This window comes from Rutidosis leptorrhynchoides, chromosome 2 (genome assembly GCF_046630445.1).
Source record: "Rutidosis leptorrhynchoides isolate AG116_Rl617_1_P2 chromosome 2, CSIRO_AGI_Rlap_v1, whole genome shotgun sequence".
Lineage (NCBI taxonomy): Eukaryota > Viridiplantae > Streptophyta > Magnoliopsida > Asterales > Asteraceae > Rutidosis > Rutidosis leptorrhynchoides.
Window position 1 is genome coordinate 351918696 of NC_092334.1, and position 18687 is coordinate 351937382.

The 18687-nt window shown below is 35.4% G+C and overlaps 1 protein-coding gene across 1 annotated transcript; it reads left to right on the top strand.

The window, feature by feature from the left end:
- Positions 1 to 9477: 9477 nt before the first annotated feature.
- On the top strand, positions 9478 to 17040 carry LOC139888924 (uncharacterized mitochondrial protein AtMg00810-like). The gene is made up of 3 exons (XM_071871906.1): positions 9478 to 10041; positions 10231 to 10311; positions 16825 to 17040. The coding sequence occupies exons 1-3, from the start codon at positions 9478 to 9480 to the stop codon at positions 17038 to 17040; spliced, it is 861 nt and encodes a 286-aa protein (XP_071728007.1).
- Positions 17041 to 18687: the final 1647 nt, after the last annotated feature.

Sequence of the window (18687 nt, forward strand, 5' to 3'; positions counted from 1 at the left end):
AAATTTCTAACTATAACTTTAGTTTCGAATATATTTCGTATATAAAATGTAACTATATTTTTATGATATTAAACTAAAAAGATTGATATTATAAATTAGCTACAACCTTTAAATATATAGAAGTATATATAATAAGTATACTACTTTTACTAATAAAATACTTTTTGTTCATTTACGTTTTAATATAACTCGAATTTATTAAAGATGTTATCATATTAAAAATTATGAATATTTAAAAATATTAATACTAAGTACTTATCTAAAATATTTTAAAGTACATAATCGATTACTATGATAATTTAATATATAAAATAAATATATTTAAGTAATTATTAATATTAAATTTAATATCTCAAGTATATTACTAATATCAAAACATATATTTTTTTGAATATCAATATATGTATTAATATATATAAATGATATAGGTTCGTGAATCCGAGGCCAACCCTGCTTTATTAAATGCTTTTGAAATATATTTTGAACTGCGAATACATGAAATGCTTTTATAATTGTTTGACGAGATAGACACAAGCAAAACATTCCTCAAATGAATTATTATGCAGATAGAAGTTTTGCGAATTATTATTGAATTATGTGGACATGATAATTGCCACCATTGAATTATGTGGACATGATAATTACCACCATTGAATTATGTGGACATGATAATTGCCACCAGTTGATGTGAATGTTATATATCGAGAGAATGATTTTATACACAGGTTATGTGTATGTTATTTTTGTGCACAAGATATGTGTACGGTTACTATGATTTATGAAAATAGTTCCGTACACGAGAAAGATGTACTGTATTTAAAAGATATAGCATGTACATTACAGGTGGGTATAGGATTCGGGCCCATTTGTACCATGCAGGATTTTAAATTTTGTGGTCTATCAAAATGATGAATTTTATTGTTTTAATATAAACCTATGAACTCACCAACCTTTTGGTTGACACTTGAAAGCATGTTTATTCTCAGGTATGAAAGAAATATTCTGCTGTGCATTTGCTCATTTTAAGGACATTACTTGGAGTCGATCATCGCTCTGGGATCAAATGTTGATGACTTCGTCCAGATGGATTAGGACGGGTCATTTCAGACAGCTATTCCGATATGGATTTGCACTTGAACTCCGAAAGCAGTGTAACCTGAATGGATCAACCAATCAGCCATCATCAATTCTGGATGAATTGAGGATGGGTTCGTAGTTGACTTAATCAATGAAGACGCGAAGAAGGTGATCCCTTCCATCCCGCACATTCCCCTCTTGGTGAAGAACCTGAAGTAATTACCGGCGAACCTGTTCGAGACACCATTTTCTCTCTCAGTTCCAGAGTAGCTCGACACGATTATATTCTATCCATAATTCTAAACCTTATTCATCTACTCATTACGACCGACAATCATTCCAGAATAATAGAAGAAGTCAACGAACTAATCAATTTGGAGAATATGGTGCAAAATTTACCAGCTTCAGCAACATCACCGGCATCAACATTACCATCAATAACAGCACCAGTACCATCAATAATCCATGCCTCAACATCTCATTCTGTACCTCGAGTGTAATCACCGTTCTACGTATCGATCTACATCAATTATCTTCATTCTTCATGGCGATTATGTAATCTCTAAAGTCTTAGAGATTATTTATTCTAGCTCAAACCGAAAAGCAAATGAGTTTAATATCATATTAACTCATTAAATCCATGATTACATCTGAAGAAAATATATATGTATATATGTTTGCATAAAGATTGTAATTAAAAATTCTTTTGTACAAACTGTTAATGGTGAAAATATTTTAACGGGTAGGTAATACCTGAGGAAATATATAACTTTCATATTAACATGTCATACTGTACATTCTTCGAATCTGATTCAACAGTCATTTACTGTCATGAAAGGTCTATAGTAACAGATACGCTAAGATATGAATTTTGTCTATACACTATCGATGCACTAAATGCAGTAAGACGTGTCTAGACTTAAGATGATAAGCAAGTGATTCCCTAATAATGATAAGCAGGTAATTTTAGACACGAAATGATAAGCTAAACTTTTGACATGCAGACACGGTCGAAGTCCAGACTCACTAATACATCTAAAGAACTACCAGTTAGACACACTAATGTAAGACCTGGTTCGCTAAGACCACCGCTCTGATACCAACTTTCATGACCCGTCCTAATCCATCCGGACGAATACATTACAATTGATTACATCGCGAGGTACTTGACCTATATATGATACATTTTACAAACATTGCATTCGTTTTTGAAAAGACAATCTTTCATTACATCGAAAGTTGATGGCATGCATACCATTTCATAATATATCCAACTATAATTGACTTAATAATAATCTTGATGAACTCAATGACTCAAATGCAACGTCTTATGAAATATGTCATGAATGACTCCAAGTAATATCTCTAAAATGAGCAAATGCACAGCGGAAGATTTCTTTCATACCTGAGAATAAACATGCTTTCAAGTGTTAACCAAAAGGTTGGTGAGTTCATAAGTTTATCAACAACAACAACAACAACAACAACAATACCCAATCCCACCTGTGTGGGGTATGGGGGAGGTTAATCGTAAACAATCCTTCCTCTATCCTAGAATAAAGAGAAATCATTTCTCCACCACGAGTGAAACACTCCAAAGAGTAGAGAAAGTCCTTTCTCTCTCTATTCGATGGATAAAGAGATTGCTTCCAGGGACCTCCGGCCGAAAAAAAAATGGGCCCGAATCCTATACCCACCTGTAATGTACATGCGATATCTTTTAAATACTGTACACCTTTCTCGTGTACGAAATCATCTTTCATAAAATCTTAGTAACTGTACACATATCTCATGCACAAAAATAACATACACATAACCTGTGTATAAAATCATTCTCTCGATACATAACATTCACTTTTCATAGCTTAGCTTGGTAACCGACCTTAACATATAATGCGCATAATAATATCCCCAAAACAGAACATCTCGTCTGTATAATAATCATATAAACTTCGAAGTACTAAACACCACGCCCACTAGCTCTTCCGTCTAGTGAACATTCTGGGTGGGGGTGTTAAACCCGGTAGCTACCTTTAGGATTCGCGTCAATTAGGCGTGCACTAATTCTCAAAATTAGTAATGTTCCCTAATTCTTAGGTTACCAAGCAATAATAATCAGGGGGAAAATATTCATATCAATTGTGGCAATTATCACGTCCATATAATTCAATGGTGGCAATTATCACGTCCACATAATTCATTCGAGGAATGTTTTGCTTGTGTCTATCTCGTCAAACATTTATAAGATCATTTCATGTATTCGCAGTTCAAATGTATTTCAAAAGCATTTAATAAAGCAGTTGTAAAAGTAGCGCATGTATTCTCAGTTCCAAAAATGTAAAGAGTAAAAGGGAATCAAATGAACTCACAATACGATATTTTGTAGTAAAAATATTCATACGACGATACTGAACAATGCAGGGTTGAACTCGGATTCACGAACCTATATCAATTATATATATTAACTCATGTAATCATAATCGAATAAGTTATATATTAATATTAGTAATATATGTATTATTTCAATTGTTGTATATATTTCTATATATATACTTTTATGTATGTTTCTAATAAGTATTTTTTTAATAACTAATAATAGTAATAATAATAAATAATAATATTTAAAATAATGATAATAATAATAATAATAATAATAATAATAATAATTAATAATAATAATAATAATAATAATAATAATAATAATAATAATAATAATAATAATAATAATAATAATAATAATAATACTTATAATACTTATTAATGATAATAATATTATTCATATAACAACAATAATTATTAATAATAACAATAATAATAACAATAATAATAATAATTATAAGATAATAGAAATTCTACCTCCATGTAACAAGCTTTTAAAAAAAAAAAAATGCCCCTGCTCAGGCTTGAACCCAAGACCTCTCGTTCAATGCACAAACACCTAACCAATTCATTTTCCTTGATTTTTCTGTTACACTTAGAATCCTAATTTATTTAACTAGTATATTTTTCTGTTTTTCTTCTCGGCCCAACAAAGAAAAGATCCCGGCCCAACTGCACAATCATATACGGCCCAACTACTCACCCACTTCTTGGCCCAACTTGTAATAACTGGTTCCCGGTCCAAACTAAAAGAATAAAAGTCGGCCCAAGTTCCAAATAGAAATCTAGCTACTATTCTCGTAATTAATTGGTTTCTTTATTCTAATACCAAACACAGCCACATTTAGTTTAATTTGAAGTAGTTGTTGTGTGACTTAGAAACCAAAGTTTGTCCCCATCGTGAACCCTACTTCCCCACTCACTAATATCATTATATAAATCATAATCATTCATATCAATTGTAACCATTATTAAGTACACCACTTTCATCACCTTTTATTAGTAACTGACACATATTGCTGTAGCAACAGCATACACGTATCAACATGTGACAGATCAGGTTATGGTTGTGGTGGATTTGAGGGCAGTAATCAGCTGTTTACAAAGGCTGGAACAGGAGCAGAAGCTGTAAGGTGTTATCGCAAGTGCGTGGTTCTTGAAGGGTTTTGATGGTACGCACTTATTACTAGTTGATGTGGTCAGTAGAAGATGATGGTTTTAAGTGGTCAAGGTGATGGGTTTAAGATGATTGTTGATGATGGTTTAACGATGGTGTGTTTGGTCTGCTGGACTCGAGCAAGTAACAGAAGGAAAAAGATTGTGCAGCTGCAGCAGTTAAGTATGTTCGATGGGTATTGATTTTTGGTTCACGAATAAAGAAACAAGAAAAGGATGGCGTGATGGTTATACATGTGTGTTGTAGGGTTATGGTTTCGTGATGTTTTGTGTCTAATGAAGAAGGTTAAGGGTTATGGTGATTCGATGGAGATGTGATGATGGTGATTTTTTTTAATGATGGTATTTGGTGTTCGATGTTGGAGTGGGTCTCGACAGTAATCAGAGATCAACAGCAAATAACAATGATAATGGTGGTTTTTGGTTCATGGTGGTTCGAAGGGTGGTGCTCCGGTTATGGTGGTGGTGACCGGTGAGATGGTGGCCGATGAAGTGAGGTCGTTTGTTGTGAGATTTACAAGAGTGGTGGACTGCGTTAATCATGTTTACACATATACATATATATAGATAGATATATGCCATATATAATTATAATTACAATATTAATAATAATTAATAAATATAATATTCTTATGATTTGCCAAGAATTTGACAAGTAACAGAAAGTGAAAGATGAATAGATGATTTTGTAGTTTTGTGTAAATATTTAATTCAAGTATAACTATGTACGTCTATAAGAGGCTAAAGTTTGTGGATATAAATCATCATTTAGTACAGTAAGCACACTAACCTTTTTGCCCTTTTGCATTTATCTACTTGAATCATAAATATGCTCAATAATAATAATTAATATTCTATTAAAACGTGCATATCAATAATTTAGCAGCCTCTCTACAGACAGTTTTTAATTTCGGATATTATATCGTGGTACGTTGTTAATCAGTGGTGGATAAAAAGTTACTCAGATAAATCCCAAATTTTTAAATTTACAATATTTATTTATTTTGGTCATTATGGTATAAAATTTGATCCTTAATTTGTTAAATAAAAATTACATCATTTGTCCCTACCAATTCAGGGTAAAATATAAAAAGTGTTGAAACTTAACAAATAATTCCTAAATACATTTTTAATAAGTCTAAAATTTATAGAACTCATTTTCGTATCACCGTCTATTTTAAAATTACATAAGTTTAAATTTAACTTGCTTAATTTCAATCGGAATATTAAACGAGTATTACAATCATTTAATATTTTTTTTATATACTTTATTTATATATAGAGATATATTTTAAATAATAATTATTATAATATCCTATTTTTATTTTATTATTTTTTTAATAACAACAACATATAATACTTCAAATTATATTTCGAATTATTATTTATATAAACATACACACATATCTATTTACAATTAATTGTTCGTGAATCGTTGAGAGCAGTCAAAGGTCAATGCATTCATGTAAAATGATTCAAATATTTGAGACTCAACATCAGACTTTGCTTATCGTGTTGAAATCATATGAAGATTAAGTTTAAATTTTGATTGAAAATTTTCGGGTCGTCACAGTAGGTGAATACGAAGAGGATGAAGATGATATCCTAAATGACGATGAACAACTTGCATTGATTGTTCGATCATTCAAGAAGTTCTACCGAAGACCCGGGAATCATGTTCGAACCCCAATGGACTCAAAGAAGGCACCTTTCGATTCCAAGAAGAAGTTCGTAAGGAAATGTTTTGGATGTGGTGATCCAAATCATTTAATAAGTGAATGTCCCAAAAGAAAGAACGAGAAGGCGTTTCTTGGAGGTGCATGGGACGATGAAGAGAATGAGATACAACAAGAAGGAAAGGAAACATGTCTCATGGCCATTGATGCACCGAGCTTGGAAAGAGATGATGAAGCTTTCCTAGTCGGACAAATCGACAATGAGGTTCTTCCAAACTTTTTTGAATTCAATTTAAAAATTTTGTTAAGCTTTGTGATCTAAGTGGTAGAGTTAGCGCACTAGTAATACTAACTTAAAGGAAAAAAATAAATCACTTAAGTTAGAAGTGTCTAGGCTAAGGGAAAGAATAGCTAACTCACACGAATGTCTTACTTGTGACGATCTAAAGCATGAAAATAGAACACTTAACAAAACCGCCAAACTACTTGAAAATAAAATCAAGTTTTCAATATATAATAAAAGTGAAAAAAATACTAGAAGACATCTTAAGTGTTCAACGGACAAGCAATAACAAACATGAGTTAGGGTTTAAAGAAAGCACCCTCAAAAAATTAAATCATCAAAACAACAACCTATAGTGTATGTAAGTCTCAAGAAAATCAAAATGTTATAGGAGGTGTGCGATCGAAGCACGGCCAGACCATGGGGTCGACTGCAGGTCCTTTTCAAAATATAGACCACCTAAAAGGGTAGAATTTAAAGGGAATTTCTTAGAAAATAAGACTAATCACTCTAGAAACCGTAGGAAGAAAATCGTTGAAACAAGGGCTCAACCAAAAGGAAACTACAACGCTAAAGTAGTAAACAGATGGGTTAGAGTTGGAGTTTTTGATGCTAATTATCCCGAACCCAATAATCATTGGGTACCAAAGTTGTTAATCAACCAAATATAGGTTTGTCTAAATGGAGTTGTACAAGAGGAAGATTGGATAATCGATAGTGGATGTACAACGCACATGATGGGGAACAAAGATTTTTTCACAAGGTACAAAGAACATAATGGTGGTGACCTAATCTTTGCCGGCGACGTACGAGGTAAAATCGTAGGTAAAGGTAACATCACTAAATCTAAAATTACACTTGAATATGTCTTGCATACTAAGAATCTAAGCTTTAATTTGCTAAGTGTTGGTAAAATATGTGATAAAGGTTACAACATGACATTCACTAAATTATCTCCACATATAACCAAAGATGGTAAAAATGTTATAAACGGAATTAGGTAAAAAGGCCTTTACACATGTAAACTTAATGACTTTAAACATTTAGATATTTGTCTCACTTCCATTCATGACACTACCACTTTGTGGCATAGGAGACTTGGGCATGCTAATATGAAATTAATTCACAATATATCTTCTAAAAAAATGGTTAGAGACTTACGTAAGCTAAAATAAGAAAGTCATTTTTGTGATGGATATAAAGTAGAAAACAAGTCCATGCTAGTCATAAATCTAAGAACTTCATTTCAACTAAAAGTTATCTAGAACTCTTACACATGGATTTGTTTGATCCATCAGCTATGGTGGACATTTCTACACCCTAGTAATCGTTGATGATTTTTCAAGATATACATGAACACTTTTTCTAAAACACAAAAATGAAGCTTTTGAGAGATTTGTAATTTTTGCTACAAAAATACAAAACGTGCTTGGGTGTACAATTGTCACCATACGAACGATTCATGGAAGAGAATCTGATAATGATGCCCAATTTAGAGTCTTTTGTGATTTACATGAAATTTCTCATAATTTCTCGACTCCTCGCACTCCCTAATCAAATGGGGGTTGTTGAAAGGAAAAACCGAACTCTTCAAGAAATGAGTAGAACAATGTTAAATGAACAATCAATCTCTCAAAATTTTTGGTGTGGAGCGGTCTCATCCTCTACGTATATTCAAAATAGAGTTCTAATTAGGCCAACAATGGATAAAACACCCTATAAAATTCTAAATGGTAGGAAACCCACCGTAAGTCACCTTAGGGTATTTAGATGTAAATGTTTCATCTTAAACAAAAAGGAATACCTAACTAAGTTTGAACCTAAAGCCTATGAAGGAGTATTCCTAGGATATTCGTTAGAAAGCAAAGCCTATAGGGTTCTAAACAAGTACACTAATGTCATAGATAATCATTAGATGTCACCTTTGATGAAACTCCTCCACCCAAGTCCAAACCACTAGTAGATGATGATGTGATTGAGCAAGAAGCCATTGTGACTAGCACAAACCAAAATGAGTCCAAAGAAGTCAAAGAAACCAATGAGAAAGAATCTCATTTGGAAAATGAACCTAGCAAAGATAACTTATAACCCACAACCAACCTTAAACATCTTAAGGATCATCCAATGGAACATGTTATAGGAGATATCAACACTAAAACCACACGATCACAAGTTTTCAATCTAGTTGCAAACTATGAATATCTCTCCCAAATAGAACCCAAAAATGTCAAGGAAGCTTTATTAGATGAAATTTGGGAAAAAGCCATGCAAGAGGAATTAAACCAATTCCAAAGGAGTGATGTATGGGAATTGGTTCCCTTACCAAGTGAGTAAAATATTATAGGAGCCAAATGGGTATATAGAAACAAACTAGATGAACCTGAGAAGGTTGTTAGAAACAAAGCTAGGTTGGTTGCACAAGGGTATAGTCAACAAGAATGAATCGATTGTGATGAAACCTTTGCCCTTGTAGCTAGACAAGAGTCCATTAGAATACTTGTTGCATATGCATGTGCTAAAAACCTAAAACTAAATAAAATGGATGTCAAAATTGCTTTTCTAAATGGTGTCATAAATGAAGAAGTATATGTGTCACAACCCCCAGACTTTGGAGATTTTGAAAAACCGTACCATGTTTTTAAACTTAAGAAAGCCTTATATCTACTCAAGCAAGCGCCTAGAGCTTGGTATGAGAGACTTAGAACCTTCCTTATTAATCATGGATATGAAATGGGAAAAATAGATAATACACCATTTATCAAAAAGCATGAAAATAATTTGGTTATTGTTCAAATATATGTTGATGATATTGTATTTAGTTCTACTAACGAGTCTCTTAGCAATGAGTTTTCTAAGTTAATGCATGATGAGTTTCAAATGAGCATGATGGGTGAACTCAAGTTCTTTCTCAGACTTCAAATTAAGCAACTAGAAGATGGAATGTTCATCAATCAACAAAAGTATATTCATGATATGCTCATAAAATTTGGAATGGATAACTCAAAACCTATGGCCATGCCTATGGCCACCAATGTCAAGCTTACTCTTGAAGGAGAAGGAGATTCATTCAATAGAACCAAGTGTAGAGGAATGATTGGATCTCTTCTATACTTAACGACAAGCCGACCCGATATTATGTATAGTGTGTGCTTGTGTGCAAGATTCCAAGAGAATCCTAAAATGTCTCACGTAGAAGCGGTCAAACGAATCTTTAGATATTTAAAAGGTACCATGTACCTTGGTCTATGGTATCCAAAGTTCACCGGTGTTGACATTATGTGCTTTGCGGATTCCGACCATGGAGGATGGTTGGTTGATCGAAAGAGCACAAATAGTGTACATGCATTTGTCGGACTTTGCTTAACATCATGGTTCTTTAAGAAGAAAACATATGTCGCACTATCTACTACCGAAGCGGAATATGTTGTCGTGGGAAAAGCGTGTGCACAAGTGCTATGGATGAAATAAACCTTCATCGATTAAGGTATCATCTCCTCTGAAATACCTATTTGTTGTGATAATAAGGGTGCTATAGACCTATCTAAAAAATAAATATTACACTCTAGGACTAAAGACATAAACATTAGGCACCACTTTTTATGTGATCATGTTCAAAAAGGTAATATTGTTATTGATAAGGTAGACTCCCTAGAAAATATTGCTGATATCTTTACTAAGCCTCTAAAAAGGAGACCTTCACTCTACTTAGGAATGGGTTGGGTATGATGGAACTTGTGCCTTAATTAAACCTTCCGAAGACGTACGGTCGAACCACAGTTAACCGTGGAGTCAACCGCACAACAGTTGACGGCTGTTTTGTGTTTTTTCTCACCATCTTTACTTTCTAAACCACTTTTTTACCAACCCCACTCCTTCCTTAAATCCCAACCACTAGATTCCAAATTTCATTGTCTGCCTTCTCTCCAACATCTAGTGGTCCTAAAAGGAAATGACTAACACGAGAAGACAATGTGCGGTTTTTTACCAACAATAAATGGAGACTCGAACCCTTCTTGAAGAAAGAGTTGTTCACTATGATGAATTCCCAAACCTTCAAACAACATTCACTCAAAAAGAATGTTTCTCTTTCTTAAACCTAGATGAGTTCATATATCCACTACTTATCCGAGAATTTTATGCCCAATTCAAACTTTGTCAACCCAAATCAAGTTAAATTTACACTCGGTAAGAAAATTCACACTTGGCCTCTCTCATACTTTGCTTCGATTATGAGAATTCCCTCACAAGTCATGATTTCTACACTCCTCGAACCGATCTTAGATCCTTGAACCCAACATATCCCATACAAGAAGTACTATCCACCATCACTCACTCGGAATTACCTCACAATCTCAACCACCGCATCCCTATTCGAGACTCCGAGATTCGTCATGATCTTCAACTCCTTTTAACCGTCATTCGCCACAATATATTTTGTAGGGAAACTTTCGTTGATCATCTCTCAGGTACCGAGGTAGCCATCCTATGGTCCTTTCTATCAAACGAAGCCATAAACTTAGCCTTTGTTGTGACTCAACGAATGGGAAATCTTCGTAATCTTCCTAATGGTCCACTTCCCTATTTCATTCATCTCAATCGCATCTTCCGACATCTAGGAATGATAACTCCCCTAGAGATTCCTCGCTCAGTGTCAACCATTCCACTTACCTTTTGGATTACCACTCCTATCACTATCCTCTCATCCGACTCCGAGGACTCGAATATCTCGGATGCCGTCAGAACCAATGCCGATTACCTTTAAAAATGTTGGTTAGGATTGTATTAAGGGCGGGTTGTTATGTTAAACCTAGTTTATGATTAAGACTTATGCTTAGGATGTGTAATTAATTATGTACTCTTATTATGACTTATGTGTGTACTAATGATCTTTTCTATGAGTTTTATATTTCAAGGGGGAGCTATATCATCAATCATTATGTATCATTTAAGGGGAGCATTACTCTAGGGCACATTTAGTTTCAGGGAGAGCTAACCTTTTTGCTTCGACAAAAGAAGGAGAAAGTGTATGGTAAGTGATGTTAACACATGTGTTATATTATACACTTAAGCACACTTACATAGGGTTGTCATCATCAAAAAGGAGGAGAATGTTGGTTAGTAATCCAATATTAATATTCAAGTGTAAACACTTTGTTTTGATGATGACACCAAGTCTTGTGTGCTTACAACAACATATAGAACAACACAAGTTCATAATCCTACACTATCTCTAGCAAACGACCAATACACAAAACCGTTAAGTCAAAAGAGTCATTTGAAAAACACTAAAGGAAGCACGGTTGGGTCCACGGTCGACCATAGGTTAGACCGTGGATGTCCTATACCTTTGTTCTTTGAAACAAGGTACACGGTCGACTCCACGGTCAGCTGTGGGTCGACCGCAATTTTCCATTGTCCGGATTTTTGATCGAAAAATGTTTGACTACTTTGGGGCATCTATAATTTACAAAACTTGTTTAAACATACTTAGAATAGTTAACCCCTTCATATTCAAATGATTTTTGGTCACTAAAACACTAATCTTGGTAATCACACTTAATGACACTGATATCGGCTAAAAAGTCATGTTTTTACCCCCGATATTGAGTCCCAAAAGCATAAAGTTCAAAACTTTGTCGGCAAAATAATTGCTTTTTTGGTTAAATTTGTAGATAAAGTAATTACAAAGACGATGCAAAAAGAATAAAGAGAAACAGAGCTAAAACGAAGATTCTAGAGCGAAAATGGTGAAAGACAATAAATCAAGTTACGATCCAAGAAAATCAGCTGACCAGGCAAGCCAAACGGCCTACCAAATGGCATGCCAAATGGCTTGCCTGTCTCACAAATGGCCTGCCAAACGGCCAGGGCAAACGGCCCCTGCAAACGGGCAGGTCTGGCAAACGGGCCCTGCAAACGGCCTGCCAAAAGACCTGCCAGCCGTTTGCAGGGAAAATCCAAGTCTATTTAAAGGTTTTTTGTTATCTAATTTCAACACACCTCTCCTCACTCTCTCACTACAATACACTTTCTCTCACTAGAGCTTTCAAGGCCTTCTCACCTCCGAGCGGAAAATTAAGTACCCGGAGGCGAACGCCGAAGATTGTAATAGGAACGGTCTAGAGGATGTCATCACTTATAATGGTCCAGATCTCGTCTGTAAACGGTGGACGCTTTCCTTAATTTAATGAAGTTATCTTGTTATCTTAAGTTGCTTTCATCTTGCATGCTTATCTATCTGTTACAAATGTTTATTATATGTTGAATCCTTTATCTGAAACTTATCCTATTGTTATGCTGAAACCCTGACAGTTTAGAAGTTTAATTTACGGATCACCCTTTCCGCTTATTCACGTGGCTATAACCTAGTATTAGGACCTGATCAACCCTAGGATACGAGGTAAGTAGTTATGTGTGGTTAACATCACAATAGGGATATAGTACCTACGTACGAATAATCATTTATTGGTCAGAAAAGAGCTGCCCATTTAGGTTGTGATTAGAATAGGAAACATAGAGTTCAGTGAACAGTAGCTTACTCAAAAGCATGATTCGCGTCAGAAGCAACGTTCTTGAGATGTTGTAAGATGATTCGGGGTTGAATAAGTGATCGCAAAGGAGAGACCTCTAATCCAATTAGCAGTAGCTTAGAATATCTAAGATTGCGCGTCTGTAAATGTTAAGGCATAGCGTAGTATTAAGTGGTGGAATATTGCTTTAGTTAGACCAACTAGGATTAAGAAAAGCTGAGACTTTCCTTTATGGGTATACCACTTTGTTCATGCACCTAGGATTCCATACATAAGGTCGTTTAAACCCTTTAGGTTAACATTGGGAGTAGGGATATCCGTCTTAGCCAGAATCTTCAAGGCCTAAACTCTTAGTGACAAATCAGTTAGGTTCATAGCCCATTTGATTGAGGTTTAGTGTTTATCCTAGGAAGTTGAACTCTTGTGATAATTCCCCATCAGAATTCTATTCTCCATACCTATCTATCTCTATCCTTACAAGTTCAATTACTGTTTTATCTTGTTAATCTTAATCTATCACCTCTTGTCACTTGGATTAATTATATAGGCACTTTTGTCCCACGTTACTGAGCAAACATACAAAAATACGAACCCGAGTTATATTTACCACTTACTCGTTAAAAGGAAGATAAGTAGGTGAGTTATAGCTAGGAACCCCATCTAAATATAAATGATAAAACCCTTACTCTCTTTTGGTAGCTGATTCTGACGTGTTGCGACCTAACGACACCGCGCAAATAAAACCGTCCGTTTTGGCCATATAAAGAGAGAAGTAAAGTTTTTTGGCGCCACTGCCGGGGACTTATTTTCTGTCTGTTAAGGTAATCGTTGATTCTGTCAAAATATATGAGACTCTTGAGTGGTGTCTAATAAAGACAATTATATACGGACTTGGTTGTTGGATTTTCCGAACAGTCTCCAATTATATTGGAACCAAAAGGATCCTGCCTCTCCGTTGTCGGCCTGGCCACTTGTTTCAAAGATAAATTGACAAGAAACACACATGCTTAACAAACAGGGAGTTTGTCAGTATAGGATTTAAAGTCGCATTACAGTAAACCCTTTTCAAAACTATAAAAACAAAATATTAATTATGGTATTAATTTCTGTAGATTCCAGTTCAAACTTAACCGACTACGAAGAAAGTGAGAAAGGCAGTTGCTCTCCCACAACTTCAAAAACCGGCGAAGTTTTTCTTTATAAAACCAAAACAAATCTAAACCCTGATGAATCTCATCAAGAATTATTTCTTGATCCTTGTAGTCCAAGAAGCCGGATAATTTCATCTGACTTAGAGATTTCATTGCTTTTGGATAAGTTTTACTCAAATGAACCAGGATTCAACCCTCTTCACGATCCAAAAGGGAGGCTCAGTCTTAACGAACTCCTGATTATGGAAGATGAAATACGAGAAGAATATCCAACTATTTTCAATAATCCAGACTTGTTTGAATTTAATCCCAAAGAGAAAAGATACCCTGATAAAATAAAAGCTCCATTTACTGGAAATCTGTTAAATCCAAGTAGAAGGTTAGACGTCTATAGGGAATTCATTAGGCACCTCTATTCCTCAGACTTCCCGTTCTCAATATTTCAGATCAATATGTTAAAAGAGCTGTGTTCTCAAGTTCGTCCTCTCCAAAAACTGTTAAAAGAATGTGGGGATGATATTTTTGTCAAGTATCGGGATGCAGAAATTGATTTCAAATTCGATTTAGAGTCATTCGTCAGTTTTCTCCCTCACTTCACCAATAAGGAAGTTTCTCCAATTCATATAAACCGTTATGTCGCCGCAATGATCTATGAATTAGAATTTTGGATTGAAAGCAAGAAACCTAACACTATTTCAAAATATGGAAACCGAGATTTCTTCTACTTTGATCTAGCCTCATTTCTCATCAAAAGATTAATTGAAGTTTTTCCGGATTCTACAGAGGAAAGAATACATCAGAATTTTTTCGCAAAAAGAAAGGAAATATATTCTGAACTCGTACAAATTCACACTATGTCAAAATTTCCATTTACAACTCCGCAAAGAAAGATCATTCGGGAAATATCTACAAATTTTAAATTTACTATCGGTGATCCTGACAGCGCGTAAGATTTTTTATTTCAAGACACAGTGTCAAAACTTCTTTTTGAACTTAATTATCGAGACACTGGACCAAGGGATGGAATTTCGAACATTAAAAAAGTTAGAAGGGCTTTGGTTAAACTTATGGACGATATCGGAGATTTACCAAAGCGTGAGTGCAAGATGTTAAGTGATTTTGAAATATTTTTAGTACACTCCGCTGATTTACTCTGGATGATCAAAGAAGCTTTAAACTTGTCTTTCTTCCCACGTCATTTCTGGAATTTAGTTGTGGAACCTGTGTAATTTGTGTTTTTAATAAAATAAAATATTTTAATTTTACTCCGTCTATTTGTCTTTTTCTTTTAAATTTTAGTTTATTTAATAATATAACCGGATTAAAATTCGAATTAAAATTTTATTTATCTTTTATTAACCTAGTTAAAAGTTTTTATTTTTTTTAAAAAAGTTAGAAATTCGCGAGTCGGGTCGGGAAAATAAGCCCGCAAGCCACACGGGCCCAATTTTCCTCCACTTTTCTTCTCCTCCTCTCATTTTCTTCTTCCTTTTTCTTTTTTCCTTCTCCCCCTTCTGTGTTCTTCGACTGTCGACTCACCACCACCACACCATCCTCAAATCTTGACCATTTTTTACTATTCAAAGCTGAAATTCGACTCTCTTGTGGCTCCTAAACACGTTTCCATCATCAATTTGGTGTAAAATGTACTCTTTCTCGGTCAAAATTCGAATTCTCACTCAAAGTCAAATTTTTAACTTTTGAGAAAAAATTATGTTTTGGGCCAAATTTTGTATTCCTTTATGCTTAGTTAGATAATGTGATTGTTATGTACTAGTTTTTAGGTTCGATTGAAGCATTTTGGATAGTTTTTAGCTCTCGATTCGTTAGTTGAAGTTTTAGGCTAGGAATTGGTGAAATTTTTGGAAAATTGATGTTTTGCTAGCTTATTTAGGCTTAGTGATTCATTTAGGATGCTTAGAAACTAATTTTGGAACAATGTAGGCTTGTTTGCTTAAATTTGACGTTTTGGTAAAATTACACTTAATTAGGATTAGGGTTTTTCCTATAGTTAAAACGTTTTTAAAACTTAGGATTGCCTTAAAACTAGCCCAAATGAAGATATCATTGACTTGCTAATAAAAATATAGCTTAGTCTTTGATTTTTCTTATTTTGTACGTTTTTAACAAAATGATTATTTTTCGGTAAAACGGTCTTAATCTTTGACTTAAGAATGTTATAGCTCAAGTTTGGTGATTAAAAATATTTAAGGTAATCAAAAATGGTTATTAAAATCATTGTATGCTTAAAAATCATTACATTTTGATCAAAATTGCTTATTACGACTAACTCGCTATAATTATTATTTTTAGCATTATTTATTGCAATCACGGGTACGCTTTGAATTTTGCTTGAAAATAAGTTTGTAGTAAGATTAGATATTGTTTGTGGTAATTTTGACTATAATTGACTATGACAGGAATTTGGAAAATGCCATTTTAAAAGCCCCCATTTCGAATTTTTTTCGAAAAATATATGCATTTTCGAATTCTAAGTATTATTTTAAGTCTTAATATTTTGGAACATAACCTATGTTACTTGACCATTGCAGATGGCTAATCATATATCAGCAGAATATGAGTTGCCCCATTACCTTCGCTGGCAAGATGATCCAGCAGACAATGAACCATTTATGAGAACCTGGATTAATCGGCAAAAAGGGGCCAACAAATATATTAACTGGGTAATTATGGAACAGTGTGGATGGGCCGAAGAGGTTAGGTCAATCTTGAACGTTAGAGTAAACGGGAGAACAAACAGAACCTGACAAAACCTGTTTGAGATAAATGAAAAAGTGTACGAAGAGCCATACGCAGAGTTTATGGCAACTTGGAGGTTTGAGTCGAACGTTGATCAAGAGGATTACAATGATCACGAGTGCATCCACTTCGGCCATCAAAATCAGACGTATCACCTATCTCTTGCACAATCCGCAAGGTATCTGGAACTGTACAAGCCATCACAGCTTAACCGTTCTGTATTCAAGAGAGGGTACACCACCTTAAACAACATAGACCATCAAGCTTTCTGGCGCAACTACACCTCCGATAATGAGCCATGGAGGTCAAGTAAAAAGGCTTCAAAATTCATCAATCCCGTACACCGCATTCTTCACCACCTCATCACCAAAACCCTTCACACCAAAAGCTCAACATGGTGGTGCCGTTACCATTAATGATATGCGCCTGATGCATGCCATGATCCACAACCAGAACATGCAAGTCGCACACCTTCTGGCTCAGGCATTCACCAATGAAAGGAATGACGCGAGAACAGTTGTTCCGGTTTTGGGAACTGTCGTTACCAAACTCCTCTGTAGGATGCAAGTTTTGGGGAGTATTGAGAGATTTGGGTATAAGATCGGAGCCGAGTCGGAAGAGATAGGGTATAGGCTACTGAACACTTGGGAGTACATTCTTATCGATGGTGAATAGTTAATCATTGCAGCTAATCCGGCGATACCTGACTCGGAGGACCGGACAGTACCAAGGGTAAGAATAACAGGGTTTAGGCCGGATACAAGGACGAGAGATGGTAGGAGAAGGTGAGGTTCTCAGGAACCGCGGGATGAGGATGATCTCACCACACAGGGATGGCCCACTGACACCCGCTAACACTCATCAGTTGGGGAAGGGGATAAGCCACGCTTTTGGCCGTACCGCTATCACATGGGAGATCTACCAGGACATGAGAGTTGGTTTGCCCAGCATGCGATCTTTCAGAATCTGGATCATTTTACACATTATGTGGGCAGACAACTCAATGTTCTGCCATATTTTCATGAGTATCCGGTACTAGTATCCCACAGGGACCCAGAGGCGCAGGCCCGAGCCATCAGTATACAGGACCCCCATCTCCACCTCGGCATCACTACACGCAGCGTACAGTCATCCCATCTCGTCCTAGGGAACAGAGCACAGGGGTTGCGGGTTTTGTCGACAACCTGTTCGACACATCCCACATGAGCACTCACAGAGATACATCCACCGACGCTCAGGCTTCCGTATGGGATCAGGTTGCAAACCGATATACGACTGAGGGAGTCACGTAGGGTATAGATGGTACGGGTATAAACCCACAGTGGGGTAGGGATCTACAGGAAGGTATGGGTTGGCGTACAGGGCCTATGGTTCACACGAGCACCTCATCGCTTACAGGACTGATCGCGCATTCGGATGAGATACAGTTCAGGATATCCTCAGGTATGAACACGGCAGAATTGGCACAACAATTCACCACAGACGAGGAGATGACTGACGAGGGACAGTCCGCTTTGAGAAACCCGACAAGGACGCGCACCAGTGTATCTTACTCCCTTCCGTACCCACGACCTCAACCATGACTGTCTTTATTTCTGAACTATTTGGATAATTACTTATGATACTTTATTACTTTATGTTTGTAGGCCCGATTT

Bases quoted from the DNA above. Each gene is read 5' to 3' on its own strand.
- LOC139888924 (XM_071871906.1), top strand. From the start codon at position 9,478: ATGGGTGAACTCAAGTTCTTTCTCAGACTTCAAATTAAGCAACTAGAA. The intron at 10,042-10,230 runs GTGCTATGGATG...GTTATTGATAAG, and splicing joins TGGGAAAAGCGTGTGCACAA to GTAGACTCCCTAGAAAATAT. The intron at 10,312-16,824 runs GTATGATGGAAC...TGACCATTGCAG, and splicing joins TCTACTTAGGAATGGGTTGG to ATGGCTAATCATATATCAGC.